At 47.9% G+C, this 24,629-nt stretch overlaps 6 protein-coding genes across 6 annotated transcripts; 2 read left to right on the top strand and 4 right to left on the bottom strand.

The window, feature by feature from the left end:
- Positions 1-69: 69 nt before the first annotated feature.
- On the bottom strand, positions 70-1,104 carry CNBG3570 (hypothetical protein; the record flags this gene model as incomplete). The annotated part of the gene is made up of 1 exon (XM_769283.1): positions 70-1,104. The coding sequence occupies one exon, from the start codon at positions 1,102-1,104 to the stop codon at positions 70-72; it is 1,035 nt and encodes a 344-aa protein (XP_774376.1).
- Positions 1,105-1,762: 658 nt separating this feature from the next.
- CNBG3560 (hypothetical protein) lies at positions 1,763-6,435 on the top strand (the record flags this gene model as incomplete). Its single annotated transcript, XM_769282.1, has 24 exons — positions 1,763-1,972; positions 2,019-2,408; positions 2,459-2,512; positions 2,568-2,964; positions 3,027-3,226; positions 3,286-3,425; positions 3,467-3,581; positions 3,644-3,837; positions 3,896-4,010; positions 4,078-4,266; positions 4,335-4,476; positions 4,535-4,654; positions 4,714-4,722; positions 4,775-4,874; positions 4,929-4,957; positions 5,015-5,133; positions 5,189-5,209; positions 5,264-5,362; positions 5,426-5,430; positions 5,483-5,564; positions 5,620-5,676; positions 5,732-5,889; positions 5,952-6,272; positions 6,330-6,435. 24 exons carry the CDS (start codon positions 1,763-1,765, stop codon positions 6,433-6,435), a joined length of 3,372 nt encoding a protein of 1,123 aa, XP_774375.1.
- A 920-nt stretch (positions 6,436-7,355) lies between these two features.
- Positions 7,356-9,945, bottom strand: CNBG3550 (hypothetical protein; the record flags this gene model as incomplete). Its single annotated transcript, XM_769281.1, has 14 exons — positions 7,356-7,502; positions 7,558-7,623; positions 7,676-8,059; positions 8,121-8,226; positions 8,280-8,339; positions 8,390-8,787; positions 8,850-8,894; positions 8,947-9,004; positions 9,056-9,139; positions 9,193-9,308; positions 9,361-9,422; positions 9,491-9,633; positions 9,684-9,815; positions 9,872-9,945. The coding sequence occupies 14 exons, from the start codon at positions 9,943-9,945 to the stop codon at positions 7,356-7,358; spliced, it is 1,875 nt and encodes a 624-aa protein (XP_774374.1).
- A 5,054-nt stretch (positions 9,946-14,999) lies between these two features.
- CNBG3540 (hypothetical protein) lies at positions 15,000-16,933 on the bottom strand (the record flags this gene model as incomplete). The annotated part of the gene is made up of 10 exons (XM_769280.1): positions 15,000-15,056; positions 15,113-15,616; positions 15,670-15,775; positions 15,830-15,889; positions 15,941-16,338; positions 16,398-16,442; positions 16,493-16,550; positions 16,602-16,685; positions 16,739-16,854; positions 16,907-16,933. The coding sequence occupies 10 exons, from the start codon at positions 16,931-16,933 to the stop codon at positions 15,000-15,002; spliced, it is 1,455 nt and encodes a 484-aa protein (XP_774373.1).
- Positions 16,934-19,468: 2,535 nt separating this feature from the next.
- On the bottom strand, positions 19,469-21,991 carry CNBG3530 (hypothetical protein; the record flags this gene model as incomplete). The annotated part of the gene is made up of 4 exons (XM_769279.1): positions 19,469-20,668; positions 20,717-20,909; positions 20,957-21,388; positions 21,753-21,991. The coding sequence occupies 4 exons, from the start codon at positions 21,989-21,991 to the stop codon at positions 19,469-19,471; spliced, it is 2,064 nt and encodes a 687-aa protein (XP_774372.1).
- A 1,262-nt stretch (positions 21,992-23,253) lies between these two features.
- Positions 23,254-24,592, top strand: CNBG3520 (hypothetical protein; the record flags this gene model as incomplete). Its single annotated transcript, XM_769278.1, has 8 exons — positions 23,254-23,781; positions 23,832-23,848; positions 23,920-23,949; positions 24,044-24,055; positions 24,104-24,134; positions 24,202-24,248; positions 24,394-24,526; positions 24,578-24,592. The coding sequence occupies 8 exons, from the start codon at positions 23,254-23,256 to the stop codon at positions 24,590-24,592; spliced, it is 813 nt and encodes a 270-aa protein (XP_774371.1).
- Positions 24,593-24,629: the final 37 nt, after the last annotated feature.

The following is a 24,629-nucleotide window of genomic DNA, read 5'->3' as shown; positions in this document are numbered from 1 at the left end:
ACAAATCCGACAAGTTTAGCGCATGTTGTTTTCATACATCGGAGATGTACAGACTCACAGTATTGCTGTTTACGATAATACCCATGGAGCCATCTCCTCCGGATCGAACTCCCCTTTCCAGTCCTCTTTTCCCAAGTATTCTCCAAACGACATGAACCTTAGGCTTTCCAATCGCTTGCCCAGTCTGGCCAGTTCTCCTCGCCTCCGCGAAATTTGCTCAATCTTGCGCTTCACCGCCGCTGCCACCTCCCGTTCTCTTTCCTGATAGCTAACATAGGCAACACAGTCTCCGTTTTCAGATACTACAGGGTATATTGACCCAGCATTGCAGATTGTCAACCTATCTGCTTCGGCAAGAGAACACATGACTAGCTGGTCGATGATATTGTCGTAATCCGCAAGAGGTGCCTCCGCCCACCAACCTGAATCTGGACCTTCTGTCCAGAAGACAATGACGGTCTCTGTCCCAGGTTCGATCGGAGACTCTGAAGTACGCCGATGGGATCTAAGAGCATCCTGGTTGATCTCTGATAAATTCCGGAGTTTGGGTACTACCACTACAACCTTTTGCACTTTGCGTAACAAGTCTCGGGGGGCAAAGGTATACGAGCTGCCGGCAGAGATAGCGGTGACATTTCGCATGACGAGTTTTTGGGGCGACATATTGGGTATCCACGGGCAGTTGAACCAGCCGCCTTCGAACATGTTGGGACCCATCCATACTCTTAGGACGTTGAGTGAAGGAAACTCTATCCCTAGTCCCCTCCACCGAGAGCAAGCGGTCGCTAGGAAACCGTTGCATCCCTGATGTTTCTCAATGTTGAGGACCTTGACCATAGCCAGAAGCTCACGCTTCAGATCACGTTCTGAACCATCTTCCATGATTATCGGTCCGAAGCTCGCGCCGTAGAGGAAAGCGTCAGCTTCGTTTGGGATAAGTCGGATGTTTGAGTATAAATAAGGGGAGGCGAAGTTGAAGAACTTCCAGCTGACTTGCATACAACGAGAGAGGGTTTGCCTGTCGGCGAATGAAAGGATGACAGGGAGGATGTCGGGGTGAGTCATGATGGGTGACGTCGTCAGAGATGTGGTTATTAGGGTCATCTCCGGCGATCTAAGAGGGTGATGAAGTGGAGGAGTATAGATGTACAATCTGGCAAGAAGGATCGAAGCAAATGAGTGGCTCATAGTAACAGTCGAGCCGACGTCCCGGACCTGGACATCGAGAACACTTCCGGCGGTCCTTCTTCTATCTAGCGGCGATGGCCGCTGTCTGAAGTTAGTAGTTCTTTGTCCGACTTTTGTTGTTTCGGGAATGATCGTTCGTTCCTGTGCTGGTCAGCCGCATTACAGCTCGCCCCTCTCACCTCCCCCTCTCCTTATCCGGGCCTCTTCATCCTCACCTCACGTCAACTTCTGTCACCCGCGCGCTCCTTACAACACACTGCTTCAACACAAGATATCGATCAATCTGGGATCAGTCGGTACTCTGCGAACGTACCACACACTCTTCCTCCGTCAGCGGTAAGAATTAGCCAGGATATTACCCCAGCCACATCAATATCATTGAGCTGGGAAGCTCCACTAAAACATTCGCCCAATTCTGGCCATCCGCCGACTTCTTCTAGCAGACCATCAACTGTGAGCACGCCCCTTTTTAGCTCCTTTCTATAGCTTCTTGCTCATTTCTAGCTCTTTATGAATTCCAGGCGAAAGCATAGCCCATAGACCCCTACTCTCCCCAGCTGAAATTCCAGTCAAGATGACTTCCACGAAGTATGGTATCCACGCATATCCTCCCAAGTTCTCAGACCCGCAATTCATAAAACGTCTTATGGCCGATTATGGCCAGCGAAGCATGCCCCGTCCCGGAAAGGGGCCAGAACGAACGGAGACAAGTGATGTTGACAGGTTCCAGTTCTGGCCTGACGCAATTGCGATGGGAAGTCTGAAAGGTCGGCAGTTCACACAGGTGAGTGTTCAGCTTTTCTCGATATCGATGTTTCTGACATACCTAGGTATTCGGAGCGGCTTGTATCAAAGGCTATGACGAAAGAAGCCACGGTCGGTCCATCCTCGCCTTCGACCTCAAGCGTGAAGTACTCGTTATTAAAGCGGAAATGAAGTTGGACCCGAAAATTCTCCCACCAGCTCTAAACCCTCTCTACGCAGAACTGTCTTTTGACGATATCAACCATCAAGGTATTCATATCACCAAGAGACCTCTACCTGATGGATTGACACAGAAAGATGCCCTTGAAGTCACTGTCACTGTCAGCTGTCGCCGACCGCCAAAGTTTTTTGCGCCTTTCGACCCTGGAGACAAGGCGCCGGACTATATGGCCGGTACCAAGTATTTGATCGACCGAAGGCGGGCGACAGCGTTGGACTTTGCGGTTTCTGGTGTTGTGAGTAAACTCAATTGACTCGTCTTGTGAACCACTAACGAACATCACAGAACGAGCGAGATGCCAATGCTATTCCAGCCATTCCTGAGGGCCCATGTGCTTACGTGAGTCAGTTTCTCATCTCTAACGACCGAATGCTGAGTCATCAGTTTCCAATAGCCAACATTCTGGAACACTTATAGATGGGTTTTTAGAATGGGAACAAGACAGTATGACAAACTCTTGGCTTGTGCTCACAAGATCCGAGCTCTTGCGCAAGCGGATCCAGAAATGGACCTCATGTCTCTTACCAGCGAGCGTGCTCGATGGACGGTTCGTGTGTTGACTGGTGAAGACTTCAAGCGAGTATACGCCCCTCCCGATCTGTCTGCAATCCCCTTCTCCACTAGAACATTGCTGGAAGGTCTCATTGGTCACGGCATCATGGCTCCAGGTGATACAGCAGAGTTGATCGCCATGCTTCGAAAGGTTTCGTCTTCGACTGCTTTCCACGATCGTATATTGGAAGCCTTGTTCAGTCAGCAAAAGATCCGTGACATCAAGCATCTAATTCCCAGTATGTAAAAGTTGGGCTGCCTTGCTCGTGAGTGTTCGCATTCTGACGTTACGGACGTATAGAATTGGCCGCTTTCCTTCGTAGAAGGCCCCCATACATCCAGCCCCATCTCGTCCTTATCCGGACGGTATTAGTTACTCCCACTCGTCTTCTTATCGGTCCACCACAGTATGAACCTTCCAACAGTGTCACCCGACGTTACCATGACAAGCTTGACGGTATCATTCGCGTACAGTTCACAGACGAAGAGGACAGGCTTTTTGTGTGTATTCCCTCCCATTCAATCTTCCCTCGCTTTGACCTGACTGGCCCTTTGTATAGATCGCCGATAACATGAAGCTTATCGATAGCATCAACCCTGCGGTGGGTATTATGGCTCGTGTTCGTCGGGCTTTACAGTTCGGTTTGATCATCGGAGGAGAGACTTTCTATCCCGTCGCTTCTTCCGCTTCCCAACAAAAGTGAGTAAATATACATTCCTGAACATGACTAATCTTTATAGAGAGCATGCAATGTGGTTCATCAACAATAAGGTCATCGATGGTCTTGAGCTGCGAAACTGGATGGGTACGGTACACGAAACTGTCGTCGCAAAGCATGCTGCGCGAATGGGTCTGGTAAGCTTCCTCTTGTGTAAACAATCACGAATCGCGATCAGTGGCTAATCTGAATGGGTTAGCCCTTCAGCACCAGTCGAATTGTCAACATGAAGATCAACATAGGCGAGGAACTTCCAGATATCGAAAGGAACGGACGATGTTTTACAGATGGGTGCGGCATTGCTGGTCGAGAGGTTTTGAATCAGGCTGCACTAGCGTTGAATGAGAAGGTTGGGATCAACTCTCAACCTTCTGCTATCCAGTTCCGTTTGGGGTAAGCCGTTTCCCCATATTCAGTTCACACGTTTTCTTACTGACGGCATGGTTTCAAGTGGTGCCAAGGGCGTATTGTCTGACTGGTCTCAGCTGGTCAATGAATATGAGATTCGTCTCCGTCCTTCCATGATCAAATTCAAAAGTGATCTTGCGGACCTAAACGTCATCAGAGTAAATCCATACACCTCTCATTCTTTTTCTTGTCGATATATCGCTGATGACGTATGTGCACTCCCAGATTGCCAAGTATCAAGCCGCCTTTTTGAATCGACAGTTTATCAATATCATGTGCGCCAACGGTGTACCCCATGAACTCATCATTGGGATCTTTGAAGATGCTATTGCCGATATTAAGGGCTTTAAGGACCGAGTTTGGAATAATGCAGTAACGGAGAATGATCAACAATTGATTGCGCTCTGTAACGATGTAAGTCGTCAATGCTACTCTCTCCGTTCCATCAGGCTGTGGGCAATGACTGAACTTGACTCCTATAGTTCCCTTTGGCTCAACTCATCAAATCTGGCTTCAACGAAAATCCCTTGCTTCTAGATGTTGCTGCCATCATTGAATGTCGAGCTTTGCAAGACCTCAAATGGCGAGCACGAGTCAAACTTTTGGACGGAGTATACTTGATCGGTATGTACATCAACCGACGTTATAAGGTGCTTGACTATTAATGGAAGCTGCCTCGTAGGTATCGCCGATGAAACTGGGACGCTGAAAGAGGGCGAAGTGTTCTGTCAATTCCAGGAGAATGACGAGTCGCCTCCCAAGATTGTGGTCAACGAAGTCCTTGTCTGTCGAGCTCCTGCCTGTGAGTCATTCTGCGTCTTTGGAACAGAAGCACAGTGTTGATTTGTTTCCTGGTCTCAGTACACCCCGGTATGCTTTGGTTCATAGCAGGCTCCTGAAAGTATCACTGATCTCAACATAGGTGATGTCCGTCGAGCGTGGGCTGTCGATAATCCTGAGTTGCGACACCTCAAGAACGTCATCGTCTTTAGCACGCAGGGCATGCGAGACATGCCTAGCATGTAAGTGTATTACTACATGACCTCCGATGAGTGCCTGACAGTGATATTTTTTAGGCTTGGTGGTGGTGATTTAGATGGTGATGGTACGCTTATCGATGCCGTTTTATTGATCTCAAGCGCTGATTTCTGCGTGTTCTCAGATTACACTCTTATCTGGGATCAGCGATTTGTCCAATCTCTCAAAGTCTACGATCCTATGGACTACGAAGCTCCTGATCCTATCAGTGTGAAGCATGTCACTCAAAAGCATTTGAATGAGGTACGTACACAACGATATTCAAATCTGGCAGAGCCGATTGTTGATGACCTCGTAGAACTTCGTCCAATATATCCTTGTACGCCATGACATTTCCTGAATAAATTGTACGAAAAGTCTGACAATCATAAAGAACGACGTCCTTGGACAAGTCGACAACTGCCATTTGGCACTTTCAGATATGTATACACCTTTTGATCCCAGGTGTCTGCATTTGTCAGAGATTCACTCTGTACGTCGTTCAAGCATTCTTTATGTGCAATGAGCTAACCGTCATACTTCTTTCTTGTCATAGACCGCGTAGGTTTCCATCACTTTCAGCTACTCGACAAAACTTGCTAACACATCCCAGCGTCGACTTTGCCAAAACTGGTCAAGCCGCAGCGCTTGACCCATCCCTTCGTCCGAAGGAGTGGCCTGACTTTATGGACAAGGTATGGTCATTTTCCCGGGGCCAGTTTGGTATTGACGCTGACGTTTCGCTATTAGGATGATGTCAAGGTGGTGTACGAAAGCACAGGTATTCTCGGAAAGATCTTCCGAATTGTAAGCCAATCGCTCATTTGTGCTTTGCATGCTAACGCCCTTACTTGGGAAACAGGTGCAAGCCGATGCACACTTCTCGCCGAGCGATCTTGAACAAATGGGATACCCCACAGACCCTCGTATCACCCGCTTCCCCCTTCACGAGAGTCTTTTGGATAGGTTGAAGCCCCTCAAAGCGAGCTATGAGAGGGATCTACAATACGACATGAGGCGGTGAGTATTCATACAACAAAATGCCTCTGGCATTAGTAACTGCTGACCTGTCTCTCTTAAAGTTACCGCGTGTATGAGCCCGAGATTCCTTCTGGTATTGCCATCCGGAACAAGAGAAGAAAGCGTGTTCGTGACCAAAATTTGAACGAACCGTTACGTGAGGCATACAATCTCCTCGTCAACAATGTTCGAGAGACTGCGCAGAAGATTGTCAATGATTTTGAATTCAAGACGACTCTCACACCCATGCAAGTCGTAGCACGTCATTGCTACGCCCTCACTTACGAAGAAGTTCATGTGAGACAATGGGAACAGGCATTAGCGGAAGGTAAATTCGGAGAAAAACCGGAGGACGACGAAGACTCTGAAAGACTGAGGCCGAAGTACGTGGTTGTAATAAGCCGCTCTGAGCTTTTCGGATAAAGCTGACCTATAAATAGGCCTTTGATTTCGTTCGCTTGGTGTTTCTGTCAGGAGCTTGTTCAGATCGTCTCTCAGTCAGCTTCGACCCCTGTCATCCCAGTCGCCGTCGCTCATTCCGAGTAAAGGTGTAAGGTCATAATCGGTAGGTCTAATGTAATATTTACACACTTTTTTGTAGAAACATAACATTTGGGATTATGTAAGGCTTGGAAGTCTACATGGCGGGATTCATGGATGCAATTGGTTCGTGATGCTAGCATACTGTAGATTACGTATAACAATAGAGCTGCAGCAAAGCTACAACTGAGTTCTACCCGTTGCTACGCCCTACGATTTTTGGTCATAAGGGGTGGATGCACCTTCTAATTCAGTTGGTGTGAACGGTTTGTGTAGCTGAACTAGGTTGAGCGGAACAAAGTTCGTCCGAGCTGCGATCTATTTACCAAGATCACGCATATAGATACTTACGGACTGGGTTGAGACCAATGCGGCGCATGCTGCTCCCCGATGCAGAGTTCCGTGGCGTAACCCATACCAGACGAGACAGCCGCTATGAGAGAGAAGAAGAGAGATCAGCGTCCAAGCCAGACGCGAAGAAAGAGCTGTTTCAGAGAGGGGGGGATATTGTCGTTGGTTGTGGAAGGCAAAGAAACAAGATGTCTCACTCGCTCCCGAAATATTCACGGGATTAGACGTATGCAATCCTCTTCCCGGAATGGAAGCAATTCATTTGTGTCCGATGACCACCCTGTGAACTATTATAGCATCATGCATTTGTTTCATAAATACATCAGAGTGACTGAAATGATGCTATCGAATTTTTGATGGCATTATCGTAAAAGAAAGTATTGTTTGCTATAGGTACACGATTAGATGAGCATTCTTTGATAAAGTCCATTGAAGGAATAATATAAAACCCCCAGTTAACCAAAAAGTCCGTCAGATAGAGTGGCCTGTAATACCCCTTCTCGTACCAAGCCGCGTTAACCCCCTAATTCTTCTTCATATCATTGGCCAATGATTCTTCCAACCCGAGCGGTCTTTCACGCCTCTCGCGCACCTCTACGTTTAACAACCTTCCCTTTGACTTCACGGAGATACTGGAAACTGGATGTCTTAGAGGATTGAATAGACGGAGAAGATGAGCGTTTTGCCGGGCCAAATGCATTGGGATCGGTGTTAGCACAGAGCTAAAGGGAGAAATAAGTTAGCAAAAGCTCTTTGAAAATAAGAAGCTCGATTCACATTCGTCCAAGACTCGGGGCTCTCCATATGTCCAATCGCACTTGGTTGAACGACAATCACAGCCAACTAGATAAACAATTTTAGTGGGTGAATGGGCGAACGAAGGATAAAAACTCACCTTTCCCTCAGTAAGATGCCACCCAATATGACAATGCAAGGCCCAAACTCCAGGATTATCCGCTGTGATCCTCAATACCGCCCAACTTCCACCCTGTATCCAGAGGGTATCCTTTCTCACGGGGTTGTCCAAAGTGAAGTCAATATTAGTCAGGTTATCAATACTGAGAGCTCCAGTACCTCGTCCTATCACCTGGAACTCGTTGCCGTGCAGGTGGTAAGGATGGTCGATGACGGTATCAAGATTGTTGATGATAATGTTCCCTGGCCCGAAGTCGGGGAAAGTTCTACTGGATACCAATGTGTTCTCGCAGGAGCCTCCGCGTTGGACGATTGAAAGTAGAGGGTTGAAGATTTGGTTCTGATATGAGATATTGTTGAACCCCTAGATAACTGTCAGCACGTTTTCCCTTGAATGTAATACTGGAAAATAGAAAATTACATACATAACCCTGGAAGGTATTACCAAGAACATTCACAAAGGCTCCTCGTTCGCTATTGAAGAAATGGCTTTGCAAAGGTTCCCGAGGTGCACTAAGACTGTCTCGTGGTCTACGTAGTTATTAGTAAAAAAATTCAAACAAGAGAAATCAACCAATGCTCACGAAAGAGTATATGTTTGGTCCAGTCCAGTACATGGAACGGTAACTCCCGCTAGATCACTCCTGAATATATTGTCAGCGCCAGTTCAACCTGAGATTTTTCGGTAACTCACCAAGCAGAAGTCTGAGGCTCCTCAGTACTAACCATTCCATTACCCGTATACCTCACCACCGCCAATCCCTCCTGACTTACTGCACCAAACATACAGCTTAGAGCAACGCTAGTCCTCAGCCAAAACGCATCACCTTCTTTCCCTTCATTGGTGTTGATAATTGCAGAGTACCGTTCCCCAGGTGCGACAGAGATTTCATGGACTGTCGGCCCATAGACGGCTGTACCATCGGCCTCCACAACTTCCATAGGGTGGTTGTCGATAGATATGCGGTACATGGGATGGGCGGTCGCGCTGATAAAGCGCAGACGAACCCTGCAGTTGACGGGCACTTGGATCTCCGGAGGTGGGGGATAGAAGCATGACGAGGAACCAGTAGCTGTGCAGTTTGTTTGGCCCTAGCGGTAAGTGTTAGTAAGTCTACGTGGGGGTTATCGTTGTTGCCAGTAAAACCACGTACACGGCCGTTGATGAGAATCGCATCACCTTGTGGAGGAGCAATGTTCTTTCTTACAGTCAGTGTTGGGCTATCAACCCTTAAACTTTTTTTTACTCACTCCTTTGTATCCTTCTGGAGTGGCTAGAGCTGCAATGATGATTTCTGAGTTATCATGCCTGCCATCGTCAATGTTTAGCTGAGTCTCATTGAAGAACGGACATACTTACATCCAGTCAGTTATAAAAACGATTCGGTCCTCATCATAGTCTCGTCCCCTCTGAAGGGGTTCATTGGGCGAGTGCACAATTAGGCTATGATATCTTATCAGCTGTGATAAGTTGCTATAGAAGTCAGGAGAACTGACGGGCCCCAAATGCCGTCGGCCATGGAATTGGAGTAATGGGAGTGCCACCAATACGTGCCGGATTGATGGCTTACGGTGAAATTGTAGGTAAATGAGCCTCCAGGCGGAATAGGACACTAACCAATTTATCAGTTAAGACCAATTCCTGTGGTTTCTAGGGATTCTTACCTGAGTTATACCAGGGACACCGTCCATGAAAGCCGTGCCCAGCTGCCGCAAACCATGCCAGTCTGGATTTAAGAGTTAGTACATTAAAAGTGCGTCTTCGAATATGAGCAGGATATGAGCTGATGCTTACGGAGACTTTGTCCTTCATCCAAATGATTGTTGACATGTACGATAATAGTATCGCCGGTGTTAGCCTCTATCACAGGACCAGGGAACATGTTGTTGACAACGTAAACCTCCCGTTCATAACCATCAGGGCTGGCGAAAGCTTTGCTGCAATTGTGCGTCAGATTAAAATACGCGATCTTTAAATTCCGACTCACGCGATATCGAAGGTATACTCTCTCGTCGTCGGAACATCTGTTATTTCAAAGTCATTTGAAAGAGCGAATACACTAGGGTCAATGGTTGCTGTCGCTTTCGGCATATAGTTATCAGAAACCGCGGTTGGCGACCTGAACAGTGATTAGCCCTTCCTTGGACCTTGCGAAACTCAACGACATCAACTCACTCATCAGTCTTCTCGCTGCTGACCAGCGAAACGAAGGAACAGGATAGGAAGAAAAGCTTGGCTAACCCCCGCATTACTGTGAGCGTCGGTATAGCTAAATTGACCTATTAGCATAGAGTATTATGGACGCTGGAAACAAAAATGGAGATTCTGAAGTTGATAGTGGGAAGATGCGATGTGAAGGTTGAATTCAAAAGTAGAATGTATCGAGCGCAGTAAAAGAGTAGCAAGGAAGCTAAAGCGGTCGCACCGTCTGAGTGTAGGAGGGCGACAGTTCATCCTTTCATGGAAGACTTTGATCAGGTAGCGACAGCAAGGCCCGGCACGAGTACGGTCACTTGACTCGACGATCTTGGAGCGCTTCAGGTAGCCATGAAAGAATGGGAAAAGGCTGCTGGCGTATATCGATCGACGGCGGAACAGTACCGAGACAGAGAAGAGAAAGAAATATTTACCGATTAGGATAAAGATAAGATATTACACCAGTATAATGCCTCAGAAGTGCCGATAAGGGTTGATACTCTGGACTTGAAGGGAGAAGTTGCTCTTCAGGAGGCCAATTATGTAGAGCTGATTGTAAAATGAGGCCTTTTCAGTTAACCAGGCTTATATATGTCTCTCCTACCGGATATCCGCTGTAGCACAAAGTCAGAAGCAAGTTCTCTGATGGCCTTTGATATCGGGCATGCGCTCACAATGCTGTGAATGATGTATCGCACCCTTGGCAGTAGTGTGGTTGCTGTTCCAAGTCCATGCTTGCTGCTTTGCCCGTGATCCATGTTCGCTTCCCGAAAGAAGACTGAATCAGGGACATACTGATAAAGAAAGGACTGTCGCTATTTCAGGATAGTCGTTATGCCGTCGGATACTGACTGTCACTAATTGAATATGGAAACCTTAAGTTCGCTCGTCGGTGATCTCCATCTGATTGCAGTACGACACAAGTGAACCTGAAGTTCGCGCATACGGCAGAGGACGGATAGGGGTCATACCTGCGAAAGATTGTGGGAACCGACCGGGCACGGAGTGTACAGCGACCTTTGGGGCGCTGTAAACTAACGTACACCCATTCCCGTGGAGCAGCGCACGTCTCCCAATTTGGCTCCTTAGATCATCGACCTCTCACCGGTAACAGTAAGGACATCGGAATAAATAATGCGATGTTTTCGCGGTGTTATCCTATCTATGCGTGGTAACCGCCCGCGCTGAACGGCGAAACAAGCCGGAGCCAGGGAGCTGTCGGACTCGGGAGCTGACCTTAATTAATAGGCACTACAGGGTGATACCGAAGTTTTGGGAAAGGACTGAAATGCAAAGATGTTGGCGGCCTATGCTTCGCACTACTTTAGTATGTCATCTGTTGATAGAAACAGCCCTGACGACGGTGCAAGGCGTGCGAGTGACATTTCCCTGGGAAGGTTGGCTGTACGACGGCTCCTCCCGGAAGTGTCGTTATGTGAACAGCCTCTTCCGAGATATATGGGAGAATGCCGTACTTCGTCCAGATAACCGGATAGGTGTCAACTGATATTTATCATTCGGCGAAGATATGATCGTCTGAGATTTGGGGTGGCCGAGACCGAAACAGGCACCTGCTGTGCATGATACATGTGCGATGACACATGTTTTGCTTCGTTGTCGCACGGGCATCTGATACATGCGATCGGAATGCTGCTTCCAAGCTCTCGAAATTGCGCAGCTGATCGTGAAGACTGGTCATGCTAATACACAGTACATGATGTTGGATGCAGCTAAAGTGCGCTATGTTCAGTTCCCTAACATTGGTTCTGCCCCGCCTTTGTCGTTAGACGCTCCGTCGCCGAGAGTAGTCCATAATGACGACGGCGTGCCAAGATTTTCACGAAAGCTCCCTGAGACTCATAGGAAGTATCAACTGACTGTAGTAGCCAGCCGTTTCAAGAGCCCTAGATTTGAGACGACATCAACCCGTTGAATTCGTTGCTTCCAGGAAAAAAAGGCCTGCAGGCAATGGTATCTTCCCAGCTGTTTGGCTCGAGAGCAGCAAGGGGCAAGAGGATCGGGGGATGGCATAATAGAGATTGCTCAGTTGTTACTTGTACGCCTTTCATGCCTACTGCATACATCTTCATTCAATTCCCTTTTGACAATGTGAATTGTGGGAATAAGCAGTACCGTGACGGTATACATAGCCATATGAAATATAAACAAGCGAAGATTACCAGAACACCAGCATCCTTTGTCCTTCTTCGGTTTTCCTTCACTTCATGCAGATTCATCATCGAGGTTTCATATAAAGTAGTATAGCGAAAAGCAGAGGCATACGGTACGTAAACGAAAGTAAAAAAAGACCACCAGCGATGATGACAGAAAGATAGAAACGTCCCTTTCCGTCGTAATAATCTCCGTATCCTAGATTTGAAGTTTTCTATTGTCTCGAGGGCTTCGCAAGACATGTTAACAGCAACAAGCAAGAATACTCCACCATAAGCAACGACGGCAGAGAAAGGATAATGTGACAAACGATGTCAACCTTTTAAGCGAAGGAATCATGGCCACGACCGACAACCACTACCATCAGTACTCGTTCAGAATATCCGTACACTCACGCAAGACAAAGCATCAATTCACTGGTTTTTTATATAGTGTGATCGACACTCCATAAAATACAAAATACCTTCCGTTTCTTGCCTCGCACGCTCGCTCGACTTGCCTTCAAAATCAAACTAGTTCCTAATGCCTTCTACAGCTCCTCCAAATTATCAACGTCAGGGCCCTCGCCTTGACAAGCTCCAAGGTGTCCTTCCTTTTGCATCCCCTTAGAAAATGTCTTTCGGCATCGCCTTCCGTTGACTCGTCGATCCACCGGTTCACGGGACTAGCGGTCGGAATACACCACGGGCCACAATGATTTTCGGCGCCCTTTTCTCCCCATCCTCCGCAACCTTCTCGAGCCTACCAACCACTCGAAAATGGGCCAGCTTTACCTAGGGGAAGGCGCCGTCACAGTGCGTCGCGCATCCTGGTCGCCTAAGGAACGGGCTTTGAGGTCGTAGTCTACGAATTGCAGAACACTTGAGTCTCATACCTCAGGCCATTCCCTCGCTTTCCGGTTTGCGTGGGGGACTTTCAGTTCGACGATGACGCCCTTGGACTCGGCTTAGGTGGCGGTGGAAAACTCGGTTGATGGCGTTGTACCGTCTTTGGTGCAAAGAGTTCCAAGGTCGGCAATGCTCGTCGTATCCAAGAGGCGCTTCGGACCCACAGTAGCGGCAAACTGGCATCGGAGGGTTTGCTCAGAGTCTTGTTATGGAGCCCAATGGCCACTTATTGATGGAGAGTCGGAGAGGTTGGAAGAAGAGAATCATAAAAAGTCAGGCGCAGCTCAATCTGGATGAATTTTCGGTAAACCTCCTGCGTTGCATGCCATTGAGAGTCTGGCAGGTTGCGTCACGTTGCGCTTCCCAGAGCTCTGACAATCGGGTGCGCGGAGGGAAGGTGGATGTGGAAAGGATGGTGCCGAGCCTATGAAGGAGGGGGCCCGAGGTTTCGCATGCGGATCGATAAGCTAGGGAGCGTTGATTTTAAGAGAAGACAGGTCGAGCCAAACCATCCAAATAAGCAACTCGGATACCGTCCGCTCTAGCTCGTCTTCCTCAGGAGAATCCTGCCTCTGCCTCATCTCCACCTTTCGCATCTCCTCTAATACCTTGGAGTCCAATTTTCCCATACGGTCCTAAGTCGTTCGACCTCAGGCTTAGCTGGAGATGTAGTATCAACACAGAAGCGCAAGAGGAGGAAAGCGCATTGATGCGGGACGTCCTTTAGCTTGTCTATCTTCTCTATTCCCGGATCTCCATCTCTAAATACCTCCTCTCGCCCTTCCTTACCACCCACCATTGTCCCTAACAACTTGAACCCATCGAACTTGTTTTCTTCAAAGCTGACCAAGTTGCACTCCCGCTCTTTGAGTTTGATTATGTGTTGTTTGTGTAGGAGAGCAGTGGTCTTGCTACGAACTTGGGGAACATGAGAGAAAAGGTAATTATCATCAAGGTACGCGAGGGTTTGGGTAATGGGGACACGGGACCGGCAAAGAAAGTTGAGCGTTGGTGGAAGCATGATAGAAAAGAATAGGGGGGTCGAAAGAAGCGGATGCCTTGGGATGATGGAGGATATGCTCCCTGCATCTAGGTCAGAAGCATCTCCATACGCCTATTTATAGGCCCTCCACAGCGCCGCAGCGATGGTCTTGACGGCGGCTTCTATCTCCCCCCCCCCCCCATCTACTTGGTTACGAGCATTTGATGCGTCGAGTGAGGCAAGATATGGGCACTCACAGCCAACAGGACTGTAGCGGTGCCACTGTCCTCGTGGAGGTCGAAAAGCACCTGAAGCTACTATAGTTTCGTGTCCTCGGTCGTTTGTCTACAGTTGTTCTTGGAGCACTAGATTCAGTCGTTGGGACTGCTGAGCTCGAGAGTTTGAGAAGACTAAGCTGCTTGGAACCATGCATTTTATCTACTCTAAAGGCTACGCCTTTTATACTTATCTTTCTCGGCTCTACAAGCTGACTCATCTTTCTCACACTTTCCCTGCACCCTCAGCTCAGACTTCTATCCTTCCTAACGCCTCCTCGCACGTCCCTCCTACCCTTCCTCTCTCCTTCTTCCTCCCTCTCTCTCCCCTCAGCGCCCCAAAACTACTTCCCTTTCTTCCTCTCGTCCTTCTCCTTCTTTTCCTCCTACCCCCGTTCCTCTGTATCCTTACAAGAACCGTCCAAAACCCTCTCTGTAAGCATCAATTGGTTCTTACCTCTCCAGGTGGGTTGGCGCGGAGTTGATAGGGGAGAAGGTATCGGGTTGAAAGTGGGTCGAGATGAAAGCTTTGGTACAGAGGTGATAAATGAGTTCGCCAGGGGAGAAGGGGAAGGGGAGGGGTGTTTGTTGACGTCATTCACTCAGGGGTTACATAGTGGTACAACGTCTACTGACGGGGCGTTTAGAATGCATCGAAGAGTTGCTTACCAGAAAAAGTACCCACTCTCAATGGTCAATACCAATGCAAACCAACGAATACATAAGATGTCCAGACATTCTCGAACCAAGACTAGGGTACATGAACTGTCGTAGAGTACTACATCGAGGGGTCATGGAAATGAACGCCGTGCTGGACCAAATGCATTGGGATCAGTGTTAGCACAGAGCTGAATCAAGTAATGAGTCAGCTTATACTTTGCGTGCTGAAGAAGTTTTAACGCACATTCGTCCAAGACTCAGACCATTGGATATCTTCTATCGCTTTTGGCTGGACAACGACTACAGCCATCTGCACAAAACAATTAGCGAATAGATCAGTTGGAGAAGTAACATTGCACCCCACCTTTCCTTTGGCAAGGTGCCATCCGATATGACAATGGCAGGCCCACACTCCGGGATTATCTGTTATGATCCTCAATACCAACCAGCTTCCACCCTGCATCCAAATTGTATCCTTCCTCAGAGGATTGTCCAAAATAAACTCAATGTTTGACAGGTCATCAAGAGTGAGAGCTCCAAAGCCTCGTCCTATCACCTGGAACTCGTTGCCATGAATGTGATAAGGATGACCAATTTGGGCATCTAAGTTGTTGATGATGATGTTACCTGCACCGATATCTGGAAAAGTTGCGTTGGTTATTAATGAGTGGTTGCAAGAGCCACCACGCTGGACGATGGAAAGTAAAGGGTCGTTTATCTGGTTCTGGTATGTTACATTATTGAATCCCTAAGCGATCGTTGGCGTCTTCTTCCTTAAGGATAATATTGGAGATAACATACGTAACCTTCGAAGGAGGTACCATAGACGTCCACGAAGGTACCCAGCTTGCTATTGAGGACACGACTTTGCAAAGCTGTTTTGGACGCGTTCAGAGGCTCTCGTGGCCTGAGCACCGTCAAAGATAAATCTCGTAAAGCAGGGACAAGGATAGACACTCACGAAAGAGCATACATTTCGTCAAGCCCAACACAAGGAGTATCATGCCTCGCTAAATCAGTCCTAAATATGTTGTCAGCAAGAATTCCCAGCACAGGCTCGTCAATGACTCGCCAAGCTTCAGTCCGAGGCTCAGCAGTAGTAATATTGCCATTACCCGTATATCTCAACACCGCCAATCCCACTTGAGTAGACCCTTGCGACATACAGGCCAGAGCAACGCTTGTTCTCAGCCAGAACGCATCCCCTTCTTTTCCTTCAGTAGTATTGATAATTGCAGAGTATCGTTCTCCAGATGAGATAGACATCTCATGGATCGTAGGTCCGTAAACAGCAGTACCATCCGTCTCGACAATTTCCATGGAATGGTTATCGATAGAGACGCGATACATGGCGTGAGAGGAAGCGCTGATCATGCGCAGACGAACCCTGCGGTCGACGGGCACTTGGATCTCCGGAGGTGGGGGATAGAAGCATGACGAGGAACCAGTAGCTGTGCAGTTGGTTTGGCCCTAGCGGTAAATGGTAAGTCTACGTGGGGGTTATCGTTGTTGCCAGTAAAATCACGTACACGGCCGTTGATGAGAATCGCATCACCTTGTGGAGGAACAGTGCTCTTTCTTACAGTCAGTATTGGCTATTAATCCCTAAACTTTTTTTACTCACTCCTCTGTACCCTTCTGGAGAGATTAGAGCTGCAACGATGACTTCTGAGTTATCATGCCTGCCATAGCCAATGCTTAGCTGAGCCTCATCGAAAAACGGTCATACTTACATCCAGTCAGTTATAAAAACGATTCGGTCCTCATCATAGTCTCGTCCCCTCTGAAGGGATTCATTGGCCGAGTGCACAATTAGGCTATGATATCTTATCAGCTGTGATAAGTTGTTATAGAAGTCAGGAGAACTGACGGTCCCCAAATGCCGTCGGCCATGGAATTGGAGTAATGGGAGTGCCACCAAAACGTGCCGGATTGATGGCTTACGGTGAAATTGTAGGTGAATGAGCCTCCAGGCGGAATAGAACACTAATCCACGTGTCAATCATATTAACTCTCTGTCCTTTCCGAGAATACTTGCCTGAGTTATACCAGGAACACCGTCCATAAGAGCCGTGCCATTCTGTCGCAAACCATGCCAGTCTGAACTGGAAGTTAATGACAATGGCAGCACGACATCACCTTATGCATGAGAAGATATACTTACGGATACCTTGTCCTTCAGGCAGATGATTGTTGACATGTATGATAATAGTATCGCCGGTGTTAGCCTCTATCACAGGACCAGGGAGCATGTTGTTGACAACGTAAACCTCCCGTTCATAACCGTCAGGGCTGGCCAAAGCTTTGCTGCAATTGTGTTAGCTTTTACGTCGGCGATCTTGAGGTTTAATAATAGAACCTGTTCGGCAACTTTCCGAATGTTTCAGAAAATTTCTGTGACTTTCAGAGAATATGAGTTTTTGCTTTGACAATTTTAAAAGGGTCACGCGTGCACTGTCGAACAGTGGTTTATGACTTTCTCCCAGACCCAAAAAGTTGAACCGAATTATGCGCGACCTGGCAACTTTGAGTGGTGTGTTCGGCCTTTTTCATGTCGAGGTGAGTTTCTCCCGTGACTTTGGGGTAGAAGTGTCATTCGTTGCCGATCAGGACGAAAGCGTCAAAGTTACGGCGGTGATCTAACGTCGTGACTTCTTTGAACAGAATCAAATTTGGCTGGTGATTTTGGCAAGATCACCACTTTCGCCATTGCCGAACAGGCCCTTAAGGATTGACTCACGTAAGATTGAAGGTATACTCTCTCATCGTCGGGACATCTGTTATTTCAAAGTCATTCGAAAGAACGAATACACTAGGGTCAATGGTTGCTGTCGCTTTCGGCACAGAGTGATCAGAGATCGCGGTCGGCAGCCTGAACAATGATTAGCCCTTCCTTGGACCTTGCGAAACTCAACGACATCAACTCACTCATCAGTCTTCTCGCTGTTGACCAGAGAAATGAAGGAACAGAATAGGAAGAAAAGCTTGATTATCCCTCGCATTGTTGTGAGTGCAGGCAAAGCTACATTGAGGATAGAGATAGAGATATCTTGCGTCAGAAGCACCGATGAAGTGGATACTCTGGACTTGTTGAGCAGAAATTGGTCTTCAGGTGGTGTAATTCCGAGACGATGATGCATTGAAGCTACTTCTACAGGGCAGGTTTATATAGGCTGCCTCTGCCAGGAATCTACTGCAGCGCAAGGTCAGCAGATGCCCTCCTATGTCGGATAAGCAACCACAAGACTGTAAAGGATGTTTCGCATGGTTGACAGTAATGCGGTTGTTCTACTACGTGTTGTCTTGCTGAATAAGGCCCACGTTCGGTACTACTCAAGGAAGATCAAATCAGGGATCATAACCATGGGGAAGGGAAGTTAATCGCTATCTCAAAACCCTGCTAATGCCGTCCGCTACCGCTGACCTTCATTGATGAAATTGAAAACTGAATTTTTTGATGCATTACGATCTCCCAAATGATTGAGATTAGATTATCCCAGCGGTACAGGTGCTTGGCAGTATAGAAGATTATCACTTACTTAGCCTCCTTTCTTTCGACTGGATCTTCCTGCTTGCCTTGACAGGTGATATAGGCTGATTGACCGTGACCAGATCATTTGTCCCACGTTATGCTTGCGTGTCGACATGTTATTCATAAAGATCCCTTGACGATCTTCTACATCGCATCATGGGAGAAGAAGGGGGAAAGGATGATGGCCGGTCGATCGAATGAGAGAAGATTGCAAGGGCAGCTCGATGTTTTAGTTTTAGAGGGGGAAGCTATAATATTAGATAGGTTTAAACGAACAAGGAATTAAGTTAACATATTCTATGAAGAGTATGAAGTCAAACGCGTGACTCGTCGGCGTTTCGGTGGAATGTACAGGCTACAGAAGTGGTGTTTTCCTCGCTGACCTCTAATACACCACATATTCCAAGGATGTAGTTTGGTCAATAAAATAGTCCATAATCCAGCGATGGAACTGTAAGCCCGAAAAGCTTGCGAACGATGGATGATCTATCTAATCCATCTAACCTCTACAGACAGGGGGCTTCTCACACGGATCTGGATAATCATACCATAATGTACACGACCTTATGATATACTTGATGATCATGTCCGGCGATTCCACAGAAGAAAAAAAAAGCTCAACAGAGCTGTGGAATTTTCGGATTATCCGTCGGATTTTTTTGCTGAGTCAGCTGACACTTTGACTTGGTTAGAGTAGCATGGATGATGCACGTTGTAAGTCAAGTCGATCCAAGGATCCGCTGAAGGGCATGCTTAGATCCAAGTAATTAAATCTAGCAAAAAAAAAAGCGCAAACGAGACCATGTGCGTGGACGACGATCCTCAAAATTCCCCAAGACTGTTAGTAGGTATAAATATATTAATGTAAGATGATGCTCCGTTAAAATACATCACCCACGTTTATCTAACGACCCATCAGTCGTCAAATGTCGACGCAAATTAACCCATGCATATCATAACAAAAATACTCGCATCAAGATTAGGCTATATAGACAGTTGTAGATTACTTCTCCAAAATGTCGCAGACGTCCTCCGCTCTCAACTTGCTCGCTCTCTTTCCATATCTTTTCATCGCAAACATTCTTCACTCTGGTAAACAGGTGGAGGACTAGCTACCCTCCCTTCATAACCATCCTCATGCTTCGTTGTTCCAGGAGCCGGACTCGCCGGCAACTCGATATCCGCAGGCCCTTGAGGAGGTACAGGCAACCTCCTCACCTCTCCAACACTAACCACCGAACTTCCAGCAGATGTATTGGGACTATCTTCCGGACCCATACTAGTCTTGGGCTTGGTACCCTTTCGGAACGCAGCGGCGCTGATCTTACCTCCAGTACCCATGTTCGAAGGGAAATACTCCCTAGGGGCCTCCTTGTCAACAGGACCGTTGTTCAGACCCGTATTATCAAGCCCGGGGTTAGGACTGGATAAGGGAGTGTGGAAGTCAGATGCGCCTGGGGTAGGGCTAGCTCCGGCTCTCCAAGATGTTTGAGGGGGTATGAGCTCAGAGGAGGAAAGTACTTCGGTCTGGACAGGAGCGTGGTTGGTGGGTTCACCCAGAGGAATAGGCGCAAAGGAGGGCGCAGGGGCAACAGGGGTAGGAGCGTCATGCAAAGTAGTAGTAGGGCTTTCGATGTTGTTTTCCTTTTTGAGATTCAAAGGCTGCCAGGGGGCGTACGTATCGCCACTTTCCTGCGCAACGGGCGCTGGGACAGCAGCGGGGATGGTTTCAGTCGGAGAGTGAGGGTTAGGCAGTGTCTCAGCGGTCTCTTGAGACTTCCACGCAGCTTCCTCCGCCTCAAGCTTTTTCCAAGCATCCTCTGCGTCCATCTGCTTCTGTTGCTCATACTCGTAGTTATGCCCCTTTTCCTCCCCATGTTCAGTACCGCTAGGTCCAGGGGCAGGGGGGATGGCAAGTTCAGATGCAGAAGGATGGTCATTGTTGGAATCCTGGAACATCACCTGACGAGTACCTCCAAATTCACTGTAAATGTGCTGCTGTCCATTGGTAGTCTTTGAAGCATAGGGGTTCTGCTCGATCCCATCATAAGGCTCGGCGACGTCCACGGAGTAGGTTTCTCTCTGCTTGCCCTTGCTTTCAGGGGATGTGGGGGCGTTGGCAGGGTAGTCAGCATACTCATTGGCGACCGCGATGCTATGTTCATCATGAGGGATGGATGGAGTGCGGAGTGGAGCGGCGAACCCAGGTTCAGGGAGACCAGGAGGCTTCGGGTTAGAGCTGGCAGCATGGAACTGGACAGTGCCGAGCTAAGCGGGGTCAGTAACAAAGAATGCATGTGAACGACTTCCACTTACACATTTGGTAGCCTCCCTTACAGCATTCTCCGTCTTCTCGTAGCCGGTATACGGGGCGCGCCCATAGCCAACAGGAGTCTCTTCAAGAGGAACTTCTTCGAGCAAGAGCTTACCGAGCTCGCCAATGATGCACATCTTTTCTCCAAGCTCTTCGAGACCACCGAACTTATAGGACAGAGCTTCTTTCAAAGTCCTATAGATCATTAGCGAAGATACAGAGGATGCAAATGTTAGGCGTACTGTCGCTTGAAGTCACCGATCTTGGTCTCCTCAGTGGTAATATCCTGATCCATTTGTCTCATATCGCTCCTCAGTCTTTCTAAAAGCTCCGTCTGATGAGGCAAACTCTTGTTCTCAGGACCCATCTTGGCCAACTTCCTCTCAGCTGTCTCAGCCTTTGCTCCGGTGCTCTTCCTTCGGTTCTTGAGCTCCATGAGCGCCTCTTCCCTTTCTCGGACTCGCTTCAAACACGCTCGCATCTCAGTTTGATGGCCGGCGAAAACGTTGAGAGCGGTTGTAAGGTTGCTGAGAAGGTTGGACGACTGGGTAAGGATGTCTTGGAGATCGGGGCCTTCTTGTGTGCCATAAGGGGGGAGGAAAGAGCAAGCTTTGGAGGTTTCGGCAGCAAGCCTTTCAGACATCTGCAATACTCCCTTTTCGGACGAGATGATACTATAAGCATGTCAGCAAGGTTGTTTATATGAGTCTTCCATCTCCAAATAATGTAAGCCATTTATCGTGGGCCCAAATCGATCGCGAAGCGTCCAGTATCCTCGTCCAGGCAATGGATGGAATAGAGCGTTAATCGACCGAGCGGAGCTGCCTCGGCTTAATCATCTTACAGGAAACGCAAAAGAGAGGGCGACGACTTTTAGGCCAATGCAAGGATGCAGTGATAGATCCTCGGCACGTCTTCAACCGCGAGGAACTCGTTCCCAGCAATTGCCGCTAGAAGCGCTATTTTTCATGCCGACTGCGGAAGCACCTTCTTTCCAAGAGTATTCCGGCTAAACAAAGGAGCATATTCCATACTTACTCTTGTAAAGCCCTCAAATCTTTGTGTCCAAGAGCAGGCAGCAAATTGTTATGGGCCAAACTCCCCTTGAGCTTCTTGCCGAGCCCATCCAAGCCGGCACCGTGAGACTCCCGGACGGGGGAGTGATCATCTTCATTTGAGCCTAAGTCTTTGGTTGGAGAAGAGGCGCGGTCTATGCCTGATACTTTGCGACCGAAAGAGCCTAGGGAAAATTTGCCTGAGGTATTGCGGATCGACATTGTATAGATGCAGGTGAGAAATTGTGAATGCACTGCTGGAAGTTGAAGTGCTCTCAGAGCCTTGGCTTATAACCTTTGAGCCTCGCTGTTAAAGTTCATTCGGAGATCGGGACCGCAACGGTAGGCACTCTTCTAATACGTCATCATATATGTTTACCTGTTGATGAAGAAGCCGGAAGCTGTGTTGTTGTGGCGAAAGGCGGACATAGCCGCGGAACCCTCTTCTTGTTTTTTATTTGGTGGTTGCAGGTGGTGGGCGGAAGAGTCGGCGTTATGACGTGTGGCCACAATCGCTGATGGTGCCTGTATTTGCTCGGATCTCTTTGGTTCTTTGTTCTCACGCACAGTTAGTAATCTTCTACGCCCCGCTGCCAGCAAACAATTCAATATATCTATCGTATAGTGCTCTCCAATCACACTCGTAGCTCGGGAAACTCTTGCTCATGCATCGGCGCTGAGCATTTCACCAACCAGCGCGCCCCGTCAAAGTAACCCCTGATCACACTCGCTTCTCCGATAACCGGCTCAGCACACGACATCATGTATGAATTTGATGCGTGATCGCAGGACAAAGGGGTCCATCATCTTCGCGTATTTCCCTTTGTTTTGCACACGCTTCGGTGCTCTCCTCGGCCGCCTTCATCTGCGACACTCACCTCGGCCTCTGACTACGTATTTGTTGACGCCTTTTTGTACTTCTGACACTGGCAGTTCCTTCACTGTGACCCTCGTCAAAAGCTTCACCTGAAATCAACCATCGAATCCGATGTCAAGGAGCTGTATAAGATCTGGTTGAAGAGCAAGCAAGTGCATTCTGGAACCCTCTTCGAAATACTTGCTTTATAACGCAGTCTATTATCCAGGCATTACTTACCGCTTTGTAACTAGTAGCCACGCGACCGCGATCTAGTAGGCTCGAGCACCTCTACCCCTAATCGACCAGTGAACAATAGCAATCGCCAGCTTTTACCCCCTTCCCAAACCAGTATATTCTCTTTTGGCAAGTGGCAATTCTTCGCTTGAAACAATCCAACAAGGCTGGGTAAGCCGACATTATTTACACTTCGTTCGGTCTTCATTCATCACCTCGTTGGTGCTGCGTATGTCCAGACGACTTTCGGGCTGAAAGGTTGAATTCCTCCACCAGAGTCATACAATATAATCTTGCACAAACTGTTTAACTTCCACCACCTCCAACCTTTGATATATTACGCCCTCGCGACACCTTAGCGTAACCATAGTTTAGAACTTAGACTCTCACAATGGTCAGTACCTGCACTCCACCACCACAGCAACCAAAGTATATTAACGTACGTTTCCGTGCTCCTTCCCGTACCTCCTCCCATCCAAACGCCCACACTCGACGTCGCCACCGCTCACCGCCTCCAAAACAACGATACATTTTCCTCCACAAAAACTCGTGCCTCATGCTTCGCCCACAACAACCTCGTCTCCGACCGCTTGCCGACGAACTTCCTGCACCTCCTCCACGCAACCCGAACCTCCCACTCAAAAATGACCAACCTCATCGTTCCATCTACTGGCGTGATTATTATGCGCCTAAACCTCTTTCTGACGAACATGTCATACCTAAACCCATATCAAAAATCAAATATTACTCGACGAAATGGAAAAATGAAAATCCCAACCCTAAAACGGCTGAGGGTGCAAAGGCTTTCTATGGAAACGGAATGATGCCTGGCATGTACCCTGGTGCCGGAATGGGCATGGGTATGGGATATCCCGGAATGGGAGTAATGCCCTATGGAATGATGGGTGGCGGCTATGGAGTAAGTTAAGGGAAGATGCAGAGAAGGATGAGCTGACCTGTCTGTTTTAGATGCCTCGGTACGGCGGGTGAGTCTTCTTACTGACCATGTCTTTGCAAATCGGTCGTTCGCTGGAATGGATCTAATGGAGCTCAGTAGCATGTACGGTGGTGGTTACGGAGGATACGGGTAAGCTTCCTTCTAGCCTTCTCCCCTTCTTTTGTAAAGAATTGAGACTTTGGTCTGTGCGTGATATTAACTAAAATTACCCTATCCATTGTAGTGGTTACCAAGGGTAAGTCGCTTCGTCCCCGATTTGCCACCCATATTCATTCTCCCTCAGGATATACGACCCCATGTTAGGAGCTTATGGTGTATGTTCTCTCTTTTATCCCTTTCCTTTTCCTGTCTTTGGGTAGGTCCTAATATATGACTGAGCAGGCGCCGCCTGCTGCAAATTTCGTGGATGATAATCCAGACGCTCATCGGTGAGCCAAGAGCAATTCTCAAGATAAAGAGTAGTTATTCTGACAATGTTTGATTCGTCTTCTTTCTTTCAACTCGTGATGCCTCAACTATTGTCCGAATGCATTTTCAAAAAATCCGAACTTTCTCGCCAACAAAATGCGCCAGTATTGAACACGCTTTCCGTCAATCAATGCCAGACACCTATGGGATGGGAATGGGGATGTTACCCGGTGGAATGGGGATCAACTCTCTACCCGGAAGTCAGATGTTGCTCTACGGACGTGGAATGCCGTATAACGTAATAGTTTCCTTCTCTTGCATTATATCAGATCGCTGACAAGACATATAGGGGTGGTACGCCTAGTATTAACATTTCATTCGTTACGATTTAGCAAATCAAC

Source organism: Cryptococcus neoformans, chromosome 7 (assembly GCF_000149385.1).
Source record: "Cryptococcus neoformans var. neoformans B-3501A chromosome 7, whole genome shotgun sequence".
Lineage (NCBI taxonomy): Eukaryota > Fungi > Basidiomycota > Tremellomycetes > Tremellales > Cryptococcaceae > Cryptococcus > Cryptococcus deneoformans.
Note: the sequence above shows the minus strand (reverse complement) of the source record. Positions and strands in the feature narration are given on the sequence as shown.